Source organism: Lycium barbarum, chromosome 12 (genome assembly GCF_019175385.1).
Source record: "Lycium barbarum isolate Lr01 chromosome 12, ASM1917538v2, whole genome shotgun sequence".
Taxonomy (NCBI): domain Eukaryota; kingdom Viridiplantae; phylum Streptophyta; class Magnoliopsida; order Solanales; family Solanaceae; genus Lycium; species Lycium barbarum.
This window is the reverse complement of record NC_083348.1, coordinates 103539406-103559294: the sequence shown is the minus strand read 5'-3', so window position 1 is coordinate 103559294 and position 19889 is coordinate 103539406. Positions and strand designations below refer to the sequence as shown.

At 37.1% G+C, this 19889-nt stretch overlaps 2 protein-coding genes across 4 annotated transcripts; both read right to left on the bottom strand.

Annotated features, from left to right (window-relative positions):
* Positions 1-389: 389 nt before the first annotated feature.
* Positions 390-8758, bottom strand: LOC132621301 (CRM-domain containing factor CFM2, chloroplastic). Its single transcript, XM_060335521.1, has 12 exons — positions 7976-8758; positions 6565-7072; positions 6358-6488; positions 5945-6250; positions 5714-5870; positions 5346-5638; positions 4059-4118; positions 3825-3956; positions 2333-2689; positions 2001-2232; positions 1285-1415; positions 390-1199 (listed from the first exon to the last, which is right to left on the bottom strand). The coding sequence occupies exons 1-12, from the start codon at positions 8633-8635 to the stop codon at positions 975-977; spliced, it is 3192 nt and encodes a 1063-aa protein (XP_060191504.1). The 5' UTR covers positions 8636-8758; the 3' UTR covers positions 390-974.
* Positions 8759-11896: 3138 nt separating this feature from the next.
* LOC132622035 (eukaryotic translation initiation factor 2 subunit beta-like) lies at positions 11897-19427 on the bottom strand. 3 transcript variants are annotated; one of them, XM_060336546.1, is made up of 11 exons: positions 19322-19377; positions 19218-19242; positions 18356-18408; positions 16666-16774; positions 16406-16458; positions 15531-15585; positions 15366-15454; positions 14748-14893; positions 13092-13234; positions 12851-12936; positions 11897-12125 (listed from the first exon to the last, which is right to left on the bottom strand). In XM_060336546.1, exons 3-11 carry the CDS (start codon positions 18392-18394, stop codon positions 12048-12050), a joined length of 798 nt encoding a protein of 265 aa, XP_060192529.1. In that variant the 5' UTR covers positions 18395-18408; positions 19218-19242; positions 19322-19377; the 3' UTR covers positions 11897-12047. The 3 variants fall into 3 exon arrangements, with proteins under 3 accessions (XP_060192529.1, XP_060192528.1, XP_060192530.1); XM_060336545.1 differs by lacking the exon at positions 19218-19242 and having other exon boundaries at positions 19322-19427; XM_060336547.1 differs by lacking the exon at positions 19322-19377 and having other exon boundaries at positions 19190-19242.
* Between the last annotated feature and the right edge of the window lie 462 nt (positions 19428-19889).

Sequence of the window (19889 nt, the reverse complement as noted above, 5' to 3'; positions counted from 1 at the left end):
CTTCCACATCTGTCTCTGGCATCATGTCACTGAACTAGTCATGTCTTTTGCGTCATGTCAAAAATGGATCACTGAAAAATGCAATGTCATAAATTTATACCAAGGGATATAAGTATAGGTTTCTTTTTAGGATGTATGCGTTTCAGTCAGTGTAAACTTATCTGCGAATAGTTTTGTTAATTCAGGTTAAACTTTATAAACTTGAACACGGAAGTATGAACCATGTTATAGAAGAAAGGACTATTCAATTTTAAAACCTCAAATTCAGGACCGAGAAAAAGAAAAACAAAAATCACTTGCCTGTCTCACTATCTGTATCCATTTTGCAGATCAACGTATAAAATACCCAAAAAAAAAAAATTACTCTGGCCTATACTTTAATCCGGAGATATTAAACAACTTAAGCAATCTATTTAGAGATTAAGTTTTTGGTGCATTTGAGTTGTTTACATACTCGTTTTGTTATGAAAATAACTAACCTAAAACCAGTATGTAATCAAAAGGAGCATGTGCAATGTGTGACATCTATGTCCTTAAATTACTAGGGATGAGACTACTATTTACATAAAATGTAGGTCAGCAACTAGAGATAATTGAGAACTGACAACACATCCGAAACCAAAAATGGAGCTTGTTCGGAAACAAGACAGCAGCCCCCACTTAACTAACATACGGCTACAGGTTTCCTCCCAGAATCTCTCCAGTTGAAGCACAATGACCGCTGCCACGAGACAAATACCACGTGGAACTTTTTCCAGTTACTGAAAGTCTGCAAGGAGAGAGGCTCGGTGGCAGTTGATTCCCTATCATTCGTATTGGAGAGTCGATGCACAATTTGGATTCCAACTCCACATTGGGAAAGCAATTGTCAAATGCATGCAGAGACAACCCATAGACCATCATTGGGGGAAAAAAAAGAGTTGCTAAAACGAGAACTCAAACAGTGTCGACTTCACTTGTACAAAGGTTGTAGCCTATGAAGTGACCTCCATTTCATGGTCGGATTGCAAACCACATTCAAGCCTGATTGCTGATATTAGCTCAGGAGATATTGCCAGCAGTTCCTTGTGCTCTCTGCTGTTTCTCGAATCTCTGGTGTTATTTCCATTAGAAGAAGCACGCTCTCCACCTGGACCCCAACCTCTATACAATATGACTTTGCTTGGTTCTTGAGAAACAAGTACACCACCTGTAGCTTGCTGCAGATGTAAGTGTCAAGATATAGAGTTTCAGTAAATGCGGTTGGTAATGAAACTAGCAACTAAAATAACCTAATACACAAACCTCCAGCTTAAAAACCACCTCCCTAACTGAAGTCCCTTTTGCCCTTCCTTTGACATTCACAATCGCAAGAGGATGCTTCTTGAAGTGTTCTTTGATATTTTTTGCAAGTCCAGTAACAATATTGCTCCTCCCTGATATACAGATGCATAGGAAGACAATGTTTAAGGTCAGGAGTCACCAAGACTGCTTATGCAAAAGTTTACTTTTTGTTTTCAAACTTGGCAACTATATACAACTGACTTAGAAGTGGCAAATAGGCGGGTCGGGTCAAATATGGGCGGGAGGTTGAAAACTGGTTAAATAAAAACGGATTCGCCCATATTTAACACAGATAAAGTATGAGTTAACTGACGGATAATATAGATATCCATATTATCCATGATTTCAGGAATACTCAGGTGAGAACACAAGCAAAAAGCCAAAACAGGTTTTTTTTCTTTTTTCTTTTTGACAAGGTAAAAGTAAAAGCCAAAATAGGCTTAGACTCCCAGAAAGCAAGAACTCCATCTGGATATCCATCTTTTTTTTTTTGAGGATCTGGATATCCATTTTTTAGTGGCTAATATCCATATTTGATCCATTTTTAAATGGTTAGTTATCCAACCCATATTTAATGAGTCGGATTGGATGGTTACTTGCTTTTTTAACCATTTTTCCAGCCCTAAACTGATTAACCACAGGAGGAGTACAGAGACAATTAAAGTAGTTCTCATTACCAACAGCAAGCACTGGTTGCTTCTTCATCTTGAGGGCTTGCTTTCTGAGGAGCAGCCTCTCCCTGTTGGAAAGATGTATTTTTCTGGAAGGCATCCCTTCGGACCTACTCTGGGTCGATCTAAGTTCTTGTTGAGGTTTCACAGAACCAACTTGAGACACCTCCTTTTTACTGTCAACTTCCCGAGGTTTGTTGAAACTTCTGGTCTCAGAAAAGTGGCTCTTAACTTCTCCCTATAGAATCCATGAGAAAAGCAGCCGAAAAAAATTACCATTAACCCCATGACGGAAAATTAATAAAGCACAATAGTTGTGAAGAGAAAACAACGTTTACCTTGGAAGACTTGGAAACAGATTCACCCACTGCACGAAATGTTTTTTTGTCCACATTCACATTGAACATACTTTTTGACTCTTTGGTTGATGAAATAGATTGATGCTGAGGTTGAATTGTATCACACATAGCCTCAGCCTCTCCCTCATATTGGAGAAAGGAATCACTTGGAATTTCTTGCTGAGAACTGTGGTCAGTGTCTAAGGAATCACTCGGTAATTCTTTCTGAGAACCGTGGTCGGTGTCGAAGGAATCCCTCGCTAATTCTTTCTGAGAACTGTGGTCGGTGTCCGAGGAGTCACTTGGTATTTCTTTTTGAGAATTGTGGTCAGTGTCTTCTGCAGCATCCCCAGATTCCTGAATATAAAAGCTAAATAAGCTTCTCTCTCTTTCAATATTCACTGCAAAAGAATAAAAGGTGCAAAAAAGGATACTATGGAGTACGGAGAATGCGAGAACCGCATGCAGATCAAACATTTAACACCTTGATTGGTATAAAGTATATTTGACATATTCCATAACCATCATAGCTCTTCTTTTCCACCTTGCTTAGTACTCTATGATATAGAAATCCATCCAAACAGTTTGACTCTAGAAGGAATGTTGTTTTATAACGATATTCAGTGTGTGGCTAGGTAGCAGGAACAACTAAAACAGATAAAAAGGTTTAGAACAGCAAATTTCTTAAAACTCAAATTTGGGTCATGTGGGCAGCTATTTTAACTATCATCGGTTATGACTAAAGAAGACAAGGACGCAGAGGATTCTACAACCAAGTTTTCATACATGGAGATAAGGATGCGGGCGGTTATATGTCCGCAAGCCGTCTTAACTACAGATTCCTCCATCTCTTAAACATAGGTATGAATAGCCTGTTTAGCCAAGCTTCAAAAATTAGCTTATTTGAGAAGTGCCTTTCAAAAATGTACTTGGTGAGAAGCAGTTTGTGTTTGGCTAATCAATTTAAAAAGCACTTTTGAGCAGCAATTAGTGTTTGGTCAAGCTTTTAAATGTACTTCTAAGTGTATTTTCTTAAAAGTGCTTTTCAAGAAAGTACTTTAGAGGAGAAACCTTCTTAAAAGCAACTTCTGCTTCTACTCAAAAGCACTTTTTCTTCCCCCACAAGCTTGGCCAAACACCTCAACTTTGAAATAGGGCACTTTTTGTTGGAAAAAAAGACACCTGTAGCCTTGGAGAAGCTTGGCCAAACAGGCTATAACTACAGATGTGGTCCTAAAAGATTTAGTGAAGCAGAAAGAAGATGCCTACAACTTGAACGCAAGTTGTTTGTAACTATGGGGTATCTGAAAGACTTTTGAAGGTGACACTTCTTGTGTCATGTGACCATTTACTGATTATTGTACCTTGTATTTGACTGATAAAGAATCTCACATGCAACAAGCATCAAAGATATGAGAAGCAAGTGGAAACGTTCCTTCAATAGTAGGTACAAAATATAGTAAATACTGTATCACAATGCATTAATTTTCACCTCAGAAGTGCAAGGACTGGCTAAACTAGACTGGTAATTATTTCTGGCTGCTGCATCAGATATTCCCGTCACTGGTACCTGCATATCAACTATATCCAGAGATCGACTCTGAATCATCTCCTCATTTTTGGCCTGAAATGAGGTAAATCATGCGGCATTTAGATATAATTTAGAAATGAGCTGGTAACTGGAACATAAAAATCAACGCAACTCTGATAAGGTAAGATAACACACCAACCGTGACTTCAAAGCCTCTATATTTTGTGTAAGCTTTAAGACATGTAATTTCAACGACTGCATCAGAAAACAAAGTAAAAGAAAGATAAGCAGTGGAAGAGTTTTGGCAGAAGCATTAGAGAGAAAGACAACTGAAAAGAAGAGGAGAAATGGAAATCTATAGAAATAAGAAACCTCACAAGGGTAGAGAAGCTTACAGTTACAAAATGGTTTACCAGCACCTCAACTCAAATGTGTTGCAGAAATACATTGATACTTTCTCGTTATTTCCCTTTTTAATTTTTCCATTGGTAGAAGTACAGTGATAATAATAAACTGAAAACATTTCTAGAAACAAGTGCCAACAAATTTAACTATTTGAGAGAACCAGAATCAGAAACTGACACATAAAACACACGACAGTTGCCTTTATAAAATAAAACCACGTCAAAGTACCAACACATATGTTTAATCCTTATGTTAAGTTACGTAGTCAATTGTCTGGATTGGTTAAGGGCTTCCAAAGTGATTTATAAGGGTCTTGGAATACTCCAAACCATGGCCATGAGATTTTGGGCTGAAAGCTCAAATTCTTTCTCATCGTACTAGAGCTAACCTTCGTAAGTCTATCATCGCACCCGAATCAGGTTACACGTGCAAGACGGTGTTGAGTTATATGGTTGTCGCGCTTGGGTGATGCAAGAATTTCCAATGGAGTTCATAAAAATCCTGGCTAGTCCACTCATAACAGTAAGGTTCTTTATTAGATATTGGATTATTTCACAGCTAAACTTACCATGAACCCCATGTTTATGCCTAGACGTCAAAAGACTCGACATACTTCCACGAATAAAAGTGGATCACATAAAATAACATGGTTGTTGATACCGAGTGACGAAATTGGCTATCCTTCAGACCACATGAGGAAGGGTCCTTTTGGAGATTTTTCTTTTTTGATAAAGTTGGTTTCTTTCCAAGCATTTTAATTTTGAAGGTGCGCGCAAGCTGGCCTGGACACCACGGTTATCAAAAAAAAATTGAAATTAGCTGGAATACTTTCATTCCAATTCTGCAACTTTTCTTAGTTTTAGTAGAAACTGAGACGTATAGCTGCAATAATATTTAAGAGGGTAAATCGGAACGTTAAATTTTGAATGGAAGGATAAAAAACTATAGTTGATAAAGGGTTAAAATCTACTTCAAATTTCGAAACCATGCCAAAGTCAATAACTAAAATAAACAGGGAGTATTATGTCTGGAATTTTCTAGATGGATTTACTGGCACCTTAACTACTAGAACATTACCTGACGTCGCTGAGCCTCTATAGAGCGCTTCATTGCTTCTCTTTTACTTAGAAGAGTCTGAGGCCTCAAAGAGGCAGGCCTTTCATAATTCTTTCCCCGGTACACGATGATCGCATAACCCTTATTAACTCGCTCAACAGCAACTAGTATTCCCCCACTCTCTGCCTCCAACATCCTAGCTATTTGGTGAACCTCTTCAATGTTTTTCCTCCCAGTTATCACCTTCACTAATTCCCTATACTTCCAATGAAGGTGCATGTTCTCGACCGTTCCATCAAAGACTCCCCGCCTACCTGAGCATGAGCAGAGAAATACATGAGTCAAAACTTCCATAGATACGTTGGCAAAAGAAATAGGCTTGCACTCACCAAGAAGTAAGAAAGGCTTCATTCTCAAGCCAATCTTCCGCAACATGTATCTTTCTTCTTCGGTGATTCCCTCTTTATCCATATCAGATTGCTGTGGCACCTCATCCTCCTCAAGCTCCACAAGGAGCTTCTCTGCCTCGGCTTTCTTTTCCAATGCCTGGCATGAAAATATAAAACATTCAAAAATAATATGCAAGAGAGTGGACAGATGCAACCATTATGAACACATACAGTGGTTAATTTATCTGCAGTTCTCTTGATAGCAGTTTCCATGAAAGTAAGTTTCTTTTTTTCTTGGACACCTTTCTGGTTATTTCTGTTTGCATGTCCATCATCAGAAACACTTCTTGGTGTGGATTGTTTCCCTTCCTTAGCATTTGCTACTGATGAATTAAAAGCACTCCTCTTTTCCTCTTCTACAACCTGCTTCCTCCGTTCTTCTATTGCTGAAGAGACTGCAGAGGGCAAGAAGTCCTTTCCTCGGTAGAAGACAATAAATTCTCTATCCCTAGAGAGCAAGGTTCCTCCGGTCAGCCACTGCAAAGTTTACTTTTATGTGAAACACAATAGGATAAGTTCTAAAAGAGCCCAGTGTTGCATAAAACAAAAGTATCTCATCAAAGGACTAAACTAATTTCACAAACCTCAAGCTCTTCCGCCATCAGTTCACTGTTAGTGTTCTGAACTCCTCTTTTAACGGCAACTTTTGCAATTTCACATTTCTCCCAAAGCTTCACAATTGCAGCAGCCAATCCTTGGAGTTTTCTGTTTCTGCCTGATAAACATACACAGGCAAGTATAAACAAATGTTTTCTAGTAAAATAACAGTTTTGCAATCAGATTGAACTTACCTAATGCAAAATGGCAAGGCAAAGGTCGACCAAGTCTCCTCAGTGTTGTCATTTCATCATTTGTCAATTTAGGTTTTACTCCATATGGAAGTAGACGGAAAGGTCTCTTGTACCCAGGGACTATAGCTGGCAGAAGATCTGCATCGATAGGCAATGGCTCACAACCCCACCAATCAATAAAGCGAGGGCCAAGTCCTTCCAGTAACTTGTCAGCCTCTTCAGTATGTTCTGCCTCTCCAGGCAATTCAAATCGGACTCTGTCTGGAGACCCTACACCTTGGATTACACGTGGAGGAGATTTTCTATCCGATGCATCAGATTTTATGGCATCCATGTCAGATGAGTTAGTCATATCCCCTTCCGTACCCATGAACAAGTCGGGACTAGCATCTTGCGCACTATTATCCTCAAAGCTATTTTCAGAGAAATAAGGATACTTGTAATCAGCTCCTCTATACAAAATTATATTACTTCCAGATCTCCAGATAACCAGACCTCCAGTTTTCTTCTGTGAATATTTAAAACAAGCCAAAAAACGATAAGAATTATGGCAGAGGTGTAATGCATATTAAAACAAACTTACAAGTTACAAATTATACGTATGAAAAGAAATTACGGTTAAACACCAAACCTTTTAAATTCTCAATAAGTAAACCCATGCCATAGATAACTTATTTGAGGCATCTAAAGGAAAAATAAATTTATATCCTCAGAAGTCAGAGTTAGTGATAGAAAAAAGTGCAAAGCTCAAGTCATTTTCTTTTTTTGATAAGGTAAATGTTTATATATAAAGGCACCGAGAAGGTACAAATACAGCAGACTAAGCTACTGCCAAAGCAGAAAAACAACTACATCTGTCCTATCTCTTCTAAGAGATCTAAATACTGATCCACGTTTTCCATAACACTCCTTTTACATTAAAAAAATAAATATAAAATCACAAGACATCTATTTTTTATCCTGGATGCATGCTGTTTTGTCCGTTCAAAGCAAATCCTGTTTCTCTCCAGCCATATTGTCCATAAATCACATAAAGCTCAAGTCTTTAATATAATAGTTAAAATGGTTTAATTTCCCCAATTTTTGACTAACATAAAAATTTCAAAATGGAGAAAATATGTCTCGAGTAAGCAATTATGGAGAACAGTCTTCTAGTATTCATTTTCTCTTGTTCACATTAACTCAATTATGGAGAACACTCTTCTAGCATTCATGTTCTCTTGTTCACATTAACTCAATTATGGAGAACATTCTTCTATTATTCATAGTTTTATTTTCTTACATCAATTCAAATCTAAACAGCAAAGTCTTGAAAAGTCTTAAATGAGTTCCAAGCTTTTTCCAATTAGTTTCAATTTGTGAAAACTTAAAACTATGACATTTGAGCAATTGGGGAGTAAGTATTATTAACCTCTAACAACTCATGAGTCCTCTTCATATTCAACCTACATATATCCTCACAAGTAATCTTAACGAGCTCGATTCGCCTCCATCTCTCATGAATTCCATTCACAATCCCCTCAGTAATCCCAGCTTTTCCAATCTTCAACTTTTTCCTTAACCCAATCCCAATTGTCCTCAATCTCCTCAATTCCTCACTTGACAAAGTCAGTTCAGCCAAACAAGGCGCTCTTTCTTTCTTCTTATCAACCTTATTCTTCAACCTCTCTTTCAAGAACTCATTTCTCAGTTCATGAAACTTCTGTATAGAGTTCCCTAAACCGGGTTGTGGTACCGGGTTTTCGGGTGTGCTCCAACTGGTGTCAAGGGTATGCCCGACCCGGTATTTGGGTAAATGGGTCGGTAAAGGAACAAAAATTTGACCCGGTGAGTTATAATTGGGATTGGGATTAAGGGTTTCTTGATTTTTGGGGTTTTCTTCAACAAAGCCAAGACTACGGAGTTTATCAGCAATTCTTTTAATGGCGGATTCAGGTAAAGCTTCAGTACTATTAGGTGACGTGGCGAAAATGGGTATTGAGGTACGGTGGAAAAAGGGCTTTGGTGAGGGGTTTATAAAGAGGGTTTTAGAAGGTTTTAAGGGATGGAAGTTGCAGAAAGGAAGCAACATTGGTGTTAGGGAAGATGATGATGGCAAAGTGATGCTATCCTTACATTGAGAATTTGAGATGATCAAATGAGTGGGAAGATTTTTTGACTGTTATCTTTTTAGCCCCTACTGGTTTAAAGATAAAAAAAGTTTACCCCCGAGTTGCAGAGAAGAGCGGTAGAGGAATAAAAAGGAAGCACCTAAACTTTAAAAGAAGGGAAAAGGACCCCTCTACTTTCATAAATTGGCTACTTTTATCTTCCGTTGCAAGTTGGGGCCAAATCTACCCCTCCCGTTATAAGTTGGAGCCAAATATACCCCTACCATTAGCAAAGTTTCAAAAATACCCTTTATTTCTAACATATTCCCACATAAGCAAGCCTATTCATTGGAATTAGGTGACATGACAGTCATATGCCATTTAACTTATCATATGCGATGCCTACGTGGCAAGCTTTTTAAAAACAATTTGGAAAATTAATTTTTCTAAAAACAAATCTGGAAAAAATGTTTTTTTTTTATTTTATAAAACCCGCTTCTTAAAAAAAATCTAGAAAATTGAATTTTTTTCCAGTTCTTTATTTAAAATTAATCCATATTTAAAAAAAAAAATTGAACACTTTTTAAAAAAAAAAAAATACTTTACAGTTTTCCAGATTTAAAAAAATCATTTTTCAGATTTTTTAATTAAGAAATTCAATTTTCGAGAATATATTTTTTAAAAACGGGTTTTGTAAAATCAAAAAAGTTTCAGATTTTTAATAAAAGCCTTTCAAGATTTGTTTTAAAAAAAAATAATTCTCAAAAATTGTTTTATAAAAAATAGCCACGTAGGGACCACATAGAATAAGTTAAATGTCATGTGGCGTCCATGTCATCCAATTTCAATGGCTAGGCTTGCTTATGTGGGAATATGTTAGAAATGAGGGGTATTTTTGAAACTTTGCTAACGGTAGGGGTATATTTGGCCTCAACTTGTAACGGGAGGGGTAGAGTTGTGGCCCCAACTTGTAACGAATGGTAAAAGTAGCCAATTTATGAAAGTAGAGGGGTATTTTTGACCCTTTTCCCTTAAAAGAATCATTAAAAGGATCATATTTGATGTGTTCGTAGGTAAATATTTATTGATGCCAACAAATTTCATTTATACACTCAAATTATGTTTTGTTCAAATTGAGAACATGAAGAGATGATAAAGTGTTTTTATTAAACACTTTTAATTCAAATTTGAAAACACTTTTACACGAGTATTCAAGTGTCCACTACCTAGATACGTTAACCACTTACAATATGTCACATTCTTTAGTTATACGAATTAGCCTGAACAAGCTGTAAAATCTCAAGTGTTCCAATTGAGAACAATGTATATTATTAAAGGAAATAACATATTTTATGTGGTTAACTTAACTACCTAATAGACGCTCGAGAATACGCATGAAAGTTTTTCAAAATTAGAATCGAAAATATCTAATAGGAAAACTTTATAAGTGTTTATGTGCTCAATTTCACCAACCCCTAATTTGAGTATCTAGATGAAATTTGCTAGCAAATTTATGGAGTTGTCTATGTATTAATCCTAGTATTAACAATCATAAGGTTCAACACAATTATATCATCCAAAAACTAACTGTAATCGACTAAACTAGACGTAAAAATACCTGAAGAATGAGTAGGCAATTTATTGCGACAAACCAAACTATAGGATAAATTATCCCGAAACGCGTGGTGCAACTAATGAACTAAACCACTTTCTCATATTAGGGGTGGCTTAGGCTAGTCACTTCATTACTTGTTAATGTGTTTGAACAATGATTTCGTCCACGCAACAATAAATTAAAGATTTAATTACCGTTAGAAATCAACTTTCTGTCTTCATCCATAGCTCTTTTATTGACCTCAAACAAAAATTATGCTTGGCAATTTCATAATCCAAATTTCAATGTCAAAATGATCTTTGGAGGCAAGTCACTACTAAGATTTCGTGGCCATCTGCTGCACTTCACAAGCTTACTGGCATATGCAAAAAATAAATATCTTTATTACCTTTCGTTTAAAGTAAATCTTTTTCATTAGCATAGTAACTTATTGGCCAAACCCATTGGGAGACACCTAAAGTTAACACGATCTTTCACGTACATACCTCAACTTAGGGTGTTCCTATTAAGCACTTAGACTACCAGAATTTTATTCCAATTACACACTTTTTGTACATTCAGTTAAATATGTAAGGTATGTGTAACACACTCGCTGATGACGTGTCAAAGTGACGAACTAAATGAAAACATGTGGCATATATACTCAAATAATTATTAAAAAAATTATTGTGAATAAAAAACCTATTTTTTTAATTTTAAAAAAGGGTAACATTTCAACAAAATAGAAAAGGAAAAAATTTGCAGCTATCCAATCGACTCCCGACCACCTCTTTCTTTTTCTTCTCCGACCATCTCCCCCATCTCCTCCTCAGTAATAATCTTATACACAAGATTATTTTGGATAACCCATGTCTTGCATCAAAATTAATTTAAAGAAATGCCCTGAAAAGGTTTGAACAGAAACAAAATAAGACATAGACCTACCAATTCCTTTCCTCTATGGAGAACAAGAAGCAATCGACAAAAATCCCCCCACCCTCATCGCGGCTTGCGTGTTCTATCGGCGCTGGCACAAACACGGCAGCTTTCTCGACCCCCGTATCGACATCTAAAAGATTCTCAAAATCTGGAAAGCCCCTAATTTCTTTTGCTTTGTGGTCTTTTCCACTCAGCTTACTCCAAATTCTTTGGACAGTCTCGATCCTTCCATTGGCCGGTGAAACTGTCCCATGTCCTTGCTTTACCTCTTTTGCTGATAGATTATTGATTTAATTTGCCACGCTAAAGAATGAGAGGAGAGGAAAAGATTGGATATACGGTGCTGTAGTTGCGGTGGCAGGGTGGTGATGTACGGTGGAGCAAGTTTGGAAGGAAAGAGGAGGAAAAAGAAGCAGTAAAACAAATCATTTGCAAAATTAGTCTTTCACGCGCCTGTCTTAGGTGATTCACTGTTCAATAGGAGCATCCCTAAATTAAGGAGTCTAAGTGAAAAATCGTGACCTTAGTTATCTCCCAATGAATTTGGCCTAACTTATTTGTCTTACTAGTACTAGTTATTACCCAGAGAAAGGCTCACACCATTTTCAGCCCTTGCATGTGGCTACATGCCCAGCATGCGAAAGTAAGCCAAAAATACAAAGTGTACCCATATTTCAGAAATACACGAGACAACAAACATCTCACCAAATTGAATCTAAACGGGCTCTCCTTCATAAGCAAAGTTGCACCAACTGTCATTTGTTTGCCTCAAGTTAAACACAAAGCATAACATACAAAACTCGAAAAGCATACTCCCAATTAGGATTAGAAATTGTTCACCTAACAATCCCCAAGCCGGATCAGGTCCCAGCTTTCCTACGGCCAACACGAGCAACAAAACCAGCCTTGATGGGAGCAACTGATCTTCCAGACCCGCACTGCAAGAAAATAAACAAGAACAATTTTGCATCATTCAAAATTTTCCTTTTACTCTTCTCAAATTAGAGAGGGGGGGGGGGGGGGGGGGAGCAAATATTCAAGCAATTTTGCAGAGTGAAAATAAGAAAATGGTCATTTTCCTCTTTTTTGAGGTAAAAAAAACAGGCATGCCATTCTTCACCTCTATTTTTTTTTTTTTTGAAAGAAGTAAAATCAACCATTCTTCACCTCTATTTCAGCTTAAAGAGATAGGAATACTGAAGCATTCTTCTCTTTTTGATTGGTTAAAGAGATGGGAATACTAAAGCATTCTTGAGGGTAAATTCTCAAAAGAATAAACAACTCATTCAAGAAAAGCAACCCAATATAAATTAAGATAAATGGAAGGCCTGAGATGTCATATTACTTGGGCATGATCTGACAATGTGAAACTTCACGCTGTCCCGGATGCCTAACCAGTAGTAGCCTATATTCTAGAGGCACCAGCACTTGTTCTACAAAAGCACAAAGAGGAAGCATGTATACACCCCCACCACATCCTGTATCCCATGGTTCCCAAAAGAAAAGAAAACCTCAAAATACCTAGACAATCATCTGTCACATAGTCTACTCTCTATTTGTCTGATGGAAGAAAAATTGGAGCACAAATTACAAAGATATGTTTCACAAATGTCAAGGTTGAATGCAGATAATAAATGGATATCACGTCTATTTTAGAAAATACCTTCTCGCATCTGAGGAAGAAGAGACGGTTCTCCTTTGAAAGGATAGTATCTGGACTTTTACAGCCATTGCAAATGACATACTCATCTGAAAGCAAAAGAAAGTTGCCGAGAGAAGGATGTTATATTGTAGGATGCAAATGCACATAACAAAGCCCTATTAATAAGAAAAAATAGGGACGAAAGTCATTTCTGAAATAACAGCAGCCTGCATACGGATCAGGAATTGGCACAGGGACTTACTGACATATCGCCGGAGGATTCCTTCAAAATTCTTAGGAGCAAATCTTCCCTTGATGACCAATCTTTGCTGCCCATCAAGTGATCCACTAGTCCCCATTTCAGCCAGCAAGAAAGTCATAACATGCTCTGGCTGCCGATGCATCCTAAATAGGAAACAATTACTCAAGCAGTGCAATGAGGGAGAACATACAGAAAGATAAACTGACCGGAACTCACAAGTTTCGGGACCAACTTCAATCAACAATCAGATTTTAAACCTTGATCAAGTTTGTAAAATAAAACTCCGCACCTAAACTCGATCAATTATAATAAACTAAGGACCCGTTTGTCCATGAGAATTATTCACTTTTTGGGAATAATTCTTCACTTTATTTCAAAATTAGTGTTTGGCCATGCCCACTTGTGGGATTACACTGCGTATGTTGTTGTAGTTGTTTGGCCATGAAAATTCAAATCCAACTTATTTCAATTTTGAAAAGCAACTTATAACCTGTTATCCAACTCCATCTTCATGATTCTAAATAAAGTGCTTTCGTTTCTCCTTTGCAAGAAGTATAACCAAACACAACTCCAACTTGATAACTTCCAAATAAAGTGAAAAATATTTGGACTCAATGGCCAAACGCCTACTAACTATATTCTTCAAACTCACTCCTCGATCTTCACACCAAATACAATTGCATCAAACAAATTGCAGATAGAGAGAGCTAGTTACTAGAGGTAGCCTACCCAAGGGCTATTTCAGCATAGCAAGATTTCCATCATGTAAAGTGTTTGATGTTTGAGCTAACTTGGCTATTTATGATACATGGAGTGGTTTTCCACAAAAACTGATAATTCCAGCGTGCACAAGATTCTATATGTGTTTGATGTTTGAGCCAACTTGCGTTATTAACTTATTATGATGCATGGAGTGGTTTTCCGCAAAAATTGATAACTTCAGACTGGAATTATTAGCTAGAAAGCCAAACAAATCTTGGGCATATTTCTATAGCGTCTCAAAGTGGTGTTCCAAGTTTTCAGGTTCCATTTTCTACAGATGAGAAGAAACTACACTACTACAGTACCACAACAACAACAACAAGAAGCCCAGTAGAATCCCACCATGTGGGGTCTGGGGAGGGTAGAGTGTACGCAGACCTAACCCCCACCTTAAAAGGTAGGGCGGCTGTTTCCGAAAGACCCTCGGCTCAAGAGAGGAAAACTACACTACTACAGTACTGGTCCAAAAACTAATCCACACTCTTAATTTATTCCCTATCTCAAGAACACAGCAGGCAGCAGGGTGTCAGAAATAGTGAAATCATTGTGGAAAATAAAGATGCAGGTTTCTACGCAAATTACATATTCTTAACTAGTTAAAACAATTAATGACAATTCTTAGCCATGTAAGGCAGCAATCCAATACAAGACTATTTATATGGTGAATATGATGGTCATTACTGATCAATATCAAAGTCTGTGATGAAATTGGCATGGTGCAAGGATTGTCTATAAGTTGTTGCTTACTAAAGCATGACGCATGTCGCCGAAACAAATAAAAAATGCACATCCATGATGCTAAACATAAACATTCAATCAAAAAGGACAAGTGGGCGACAGTAAATGATGCAATGGTTACAACGAAAGAGAACCAAGTGAAAACACAAAACTTACGTCTTGCAAAGATCCATGAAATTCACAAACACAGTTTTCTTTGTGCCTTCACGAAGAACCTGAGGCGGCCTCATAACTGTCCTTCGCCTATCTCCAGCAAGCTCAGGATTGTTCTCACGGAGAATGTTGAATACTCTGCCCAGAAGCTGCAGAATTGAAAGTGAATCAATTGCTATTAACAAAAAGCCTATAAGCAAACCATAGCGTGCATAAGGAAACAACAATCAGATCCATGCCGCTAGTTCCGTATAGCAAATCAAGCAGGCAATCTTTGCACAAAGAACTACAAACAACCCCTCTTTGGCAATATACTCCTAGTCTTAGCACAGATTCCTTGTATTAGAACTGTATACAAATGATACTGCCCTTAAACTTAGCTTGTCTTAGGATTATTGAGCTATCCATCAAAGTTTGCCAACTTTTTGAAACTTAGGGTTTACACTGTATACAAGGTTTATAATCGTAGGCCTGTACTAGTTCTGTGAGGTTGGCAGATATGCATTATTACTCAGTTCAAGTTCATGCCTGGAGTAACTACCAATTATCTGGGGCAATCTAGCGCATTGTGAAAGTCTCTGAGCAGGTATATGCAGAAAATACGAGCAATTAAGTTGATACCTCCTCATATTCATAATCTCGATCAGTTCCCTCCCAAGGAAAATGTTGTAGGACAATTTCTCCAGCTTCTTCATCATTTCCAGGGTGATCTAGAAGAAGAGAGCGGGTTATATCTCAAATATTACAACAATTAAACTCAACAAAGCTAAAAATCGAAGATCTCACCATCCACATCCTCGCCAATGCTTTCCTTTTCATCACTTAGGAGATCAGTGTGTGCCTGCACAATTTTAAAATATTTTGTGATAGGTCATGACAACGGATTTCAAGAAAATGCTCCTAATTTCTTCTATCACTGAATAATTTTTTTTTTGATTAAGCACCGGGTGTCCGGGTCTCTTTGAGCCCCGACTAATCCCGGGGGTGCACAGGCCCTCGGCAAGGAGTTTCCCGCAAGTGCACCACGGGTAATTCAGGGTTTTACCCCAGTCCGATGGCCCTCAGAAATTGTTTGCACCCAGTGGGTTTCGAACTTGAGACCTTGAAAGGGAGCACCCCAAGGCTCAAGCCAATTACCACCAGGCCAACCCCTGAGGGTTTCACTGAATAATTTCACAGGAACATTTTGAGGTCATAAGAATAAGCCGTTGACCATTTTTGTGGCACTTTAACCCCTTTGTGAAATCTAATAATAAAAAAAAAACTGGCCATGTTTTGGTGCTCGCAGAGTATCAAATATGGGTCTCTTGAGGTACATAAGGAATCAAAAATTGTATTTCCTTTCCTGCCTCTTCAAGCGTCCCTTAGTCATCTCTCCACTCCCACCCTCTCTTTTGTTCCCTCTCTGTGTAAACATATATGTTCTTATCATAAACTTCAGTCCTCCGGTTTCCTCTTCCAGGAGGGTTTGGTGCCAGAAAATAGATGAGGGTGCGGGTATTCACTAATACAACAACAACAACAACATACCCAGTGAATCCCACAACGTGGGGCTGGGGAGGGTAGAGTGTACGCAGACCTTACCCCCACCTTAGATAGGGACGGGTATTCACTAATAATTCAATCAAATTTTTTTCCATGTGGGATTGAACAAAACTTACCGGCTTCTTCTTCTTCTTTTTACCAGAAAACGTAGCCTCAAGGCCCTCAGAAACTGCAACGCAAAACAAGTGAGAGAGATCACATTCAAGGTTCAAATTTTCTTCAGTAGTTTTATCTTCGGAGGGTAAGTGCAGTGCAAGAGTATCTCTTTTTGGGGTTTTGGGAAGGGGGCAGCAGGTTGATTAGGCGACTATACACTACCACCTCTCTTGAGATTATGGAAAAAATTAGGTGAAACCAGGATATAAAATTAACTTACCAGATAAATTCTCAGTTTTTTCAGCCAAACTATCAACAGAATCATCTGCAGGATCTTGAATTACAACCTTCTTCTTCTTCTTCTTTTTTGTAGGATCAAAAGGTGCTATCTGCAAATGTGTAGAAAGAGAGGGAAAAGATAATGAAACCAATGTAGCAATCACACGCAAAATAGGCTCAGTATGATCTCAACAACATATAACTTTGAAAATGGATGCAAAACACTAGTGTTTCGTGTTGTATATTTGGATGTAACTGAAGAGGTAAACGAAGCTTTACTTCTGTATTTTAGTTTTTTAAACTGCTTTAATATACGTTATTTACGCCGAGGGTATTTCGGAAACAGCCTCGGTAGGGGTAAGGTCTGTGTACACTCTACCCTCCCCAGACCCCATCTGTGGGAATACACTTGGGTATGTTGTTGTTGAAGAGGTAAACGACCAAAATCTATCTATCAACAGTTTGATGACAACTCTGGCTAAAACCTAACGGGGAACCAAATGCTCCCTCTCCTGCCTATACATCCCTAGCAAAAGCATAACAGATTTGAAAATTCAACTCCTTGCTAATGGGGCCACAAGAGGAGCTCTGTAGAAGCACAATCTCTTGTGTTTTAGTTTTTTATATATTTTAGCAATTAGATCAACCAACACAACTTAGGTTACAATTGAATCCTATGGTGTTACTTGTTGTCCTGCATGACATGCACTGTTAACACTAAATTGTGTATTTAGTGATGCTATTAACGAAAATCCAAGCTATCCGAATTTCAAAAAGGAAGAAAGATCTATTTCTAAATGAATCAAGTATCCGTCATTGTTCTGATGCCAGTGAACTGCTAGTATTAAATTGCCTATCCGGTGTTTGATATTCACTCTGAACCCATCATCAAGAACCATTAGAACCTAATGACCAAGATTCCCTGTGCAGATCACATGATATGCTATTGTTCTCTGATACTGGATGAGCTCACTTGCACCTTTCATTTCCACCATTGCCCTCCAGCCTTTCTACCGCCTCTAAAACGAACTATGAATACAAAAGCTTTCTGCTACTTGTTACGTTCCACCGGCAAAGAGAGGAAAGAAGCCCCTCTCAGGAAGTATGCTTCTTTTTCTACTTTTATTTATATTCTCTTCAAGGTAATTGCAGTCAGTTTGCTCTGGATTGATATGCAAAGAGAACATGAGCTCCTATTTTAAAAAAAATAAAATTATTGATGTTATTGTAACTTCTCCTTACGCACATAGATTGTACTTTATCCTGACAACGAAAATTGCACATATAAAATTCTCAAGGATTTAAGTTACAAAATGCTGAGATTGTCAATATGCTTTAATCATCTGTAAAAGATCGCTTATCATCTTTTTCAGGTTACTAATCTGTGTCTATTCTAAACAGTTACTTATTGCTTGGCATTTAAAATTGTGTGAACAATCTTTGGATAAAATTAAACTCAATACTCAATTAGGGCTTCTTATTTAATGTGCCTTTTTGTTGGTTAAAAGGTATTCAAAGAGCCTTACATAGTTAACAATTCTACATAGTAGGAACCTAAACACAGGAATTACTATTCTCATAGTCGGACCACTTACAAACAAAGAGGAATTATCAAGAGATGATGCAACGAGATATAGCAAATACAGGAACTTGAAACTGAAATTACTCTAAAGAGGAAAAGCTGAACTTACATCAGAAACCAACTCATTTTGATTCTCTTCTTCAGCCATGACTGCACTAAGATCTAAACCAAATACGAATCAACAAATTAGTGAACATACATATATATATATATATAATTAGGAGTAATATCAGGCAGCTAAAACCTAAACCGAGTAAGGCAGGTGAAGCCCTTTAGGCTCCAAAAATATGAAGTCCTACTATATCATTACATAATGTTATATTTATATAAGTATTAATAAAAGATTTCAAGTTTTAACATCTTTTTAAAATTTATTAGAGGTAGGATTGAGTGAGTTAATACGACAAAAATATTTCTCTCATTACAACAACAACATACCAAGTGTAATCCCGCCAGGTGGGGTCTGGAGTGGGTAGAGTGTATAGATGAAGGTAAAAGTAGAATTGATGAGACAATAAATATATTATTTAATTTAATGAGAAATATATTTTTCATGTTTCTCGTGATTTTACTTTTTAATTTCAACTCAAATTCTTTAAAATAGCTATTCCTTTTTGTCACATTTGATTGATCCATACATTTGTTTCTCATCTTTTTTTAACTAAGAAACCCCTGAAGCAAGTGTTGACTATGGGTTCACTCCTTTACCATTTTCAGTTGTTCAATCATCTCTAGATGCTCAAAAATACATAAATACCTAATTTAAACTATCGCAATCCTCAAAAAATGGAGAAAATCATAACAATCGCTCCAGAAAATAGTAATGCGTATTAATTACTCACACATAAACCCTAAATCCTTCTAACTAGCTTTTGTAGATGCTTAAGAATACATAAAAACTAATTCAAACTATTGCAATCCTCGAAAAAATTGTAAAAACAACCCTTGTAAGTATAGGTCCAGAAATTTGCCTTGTTTCAGATAAATCCACACAACCTGAGAAAACGGAACATGAATTGGTGTGTATTACAAGTACATAAACACTTATTCAAAGAAAATAAGATCAGAAGCTAACCCTTCAATAGGATGATTCGTTTATCTTCGCCGATGAGAATATGCAATGTTTTTCTCTGTTGGCGAGAGTAACGTTTCTATTGCCCTTATAACTATTTTGGTTTTGGGCTACTTGCTTGGGCCGAAAGGCTGTTTGAGAGTTTGATGGAAGTTGGCCTTGATTTTTTGGCCCGATTAACAAATTTTGTAAAGTGAAATTTTCACAAATAGCTACCTTTTAGCTGCTTTTAACAAGTTATAACTACAAAACTATAACTACAAGTTTATTATTTACAATTCGTAGCTGGATTTTCCTATATTTAGGTCCTGGACGCGTCGCATAAATATAGCCAAAATACAGACTAAATACACGGAACTGTTGAGCAAATAATGCCTTTATTTAAGGAAAAAATCTTTTTCAAACTAAACAGAAATCTGTTTTTAATGTTCCATAAATCACGCAAATCTCATTCTCTTCCATATCTATTCACATATCTCATTCAACATCTAATCATTCACATAAATTTGAATTCAAAAACTCTCTTCATATTTTTCCCCAAAATATAACTAAAAAAAAATCTCTTTTTAAT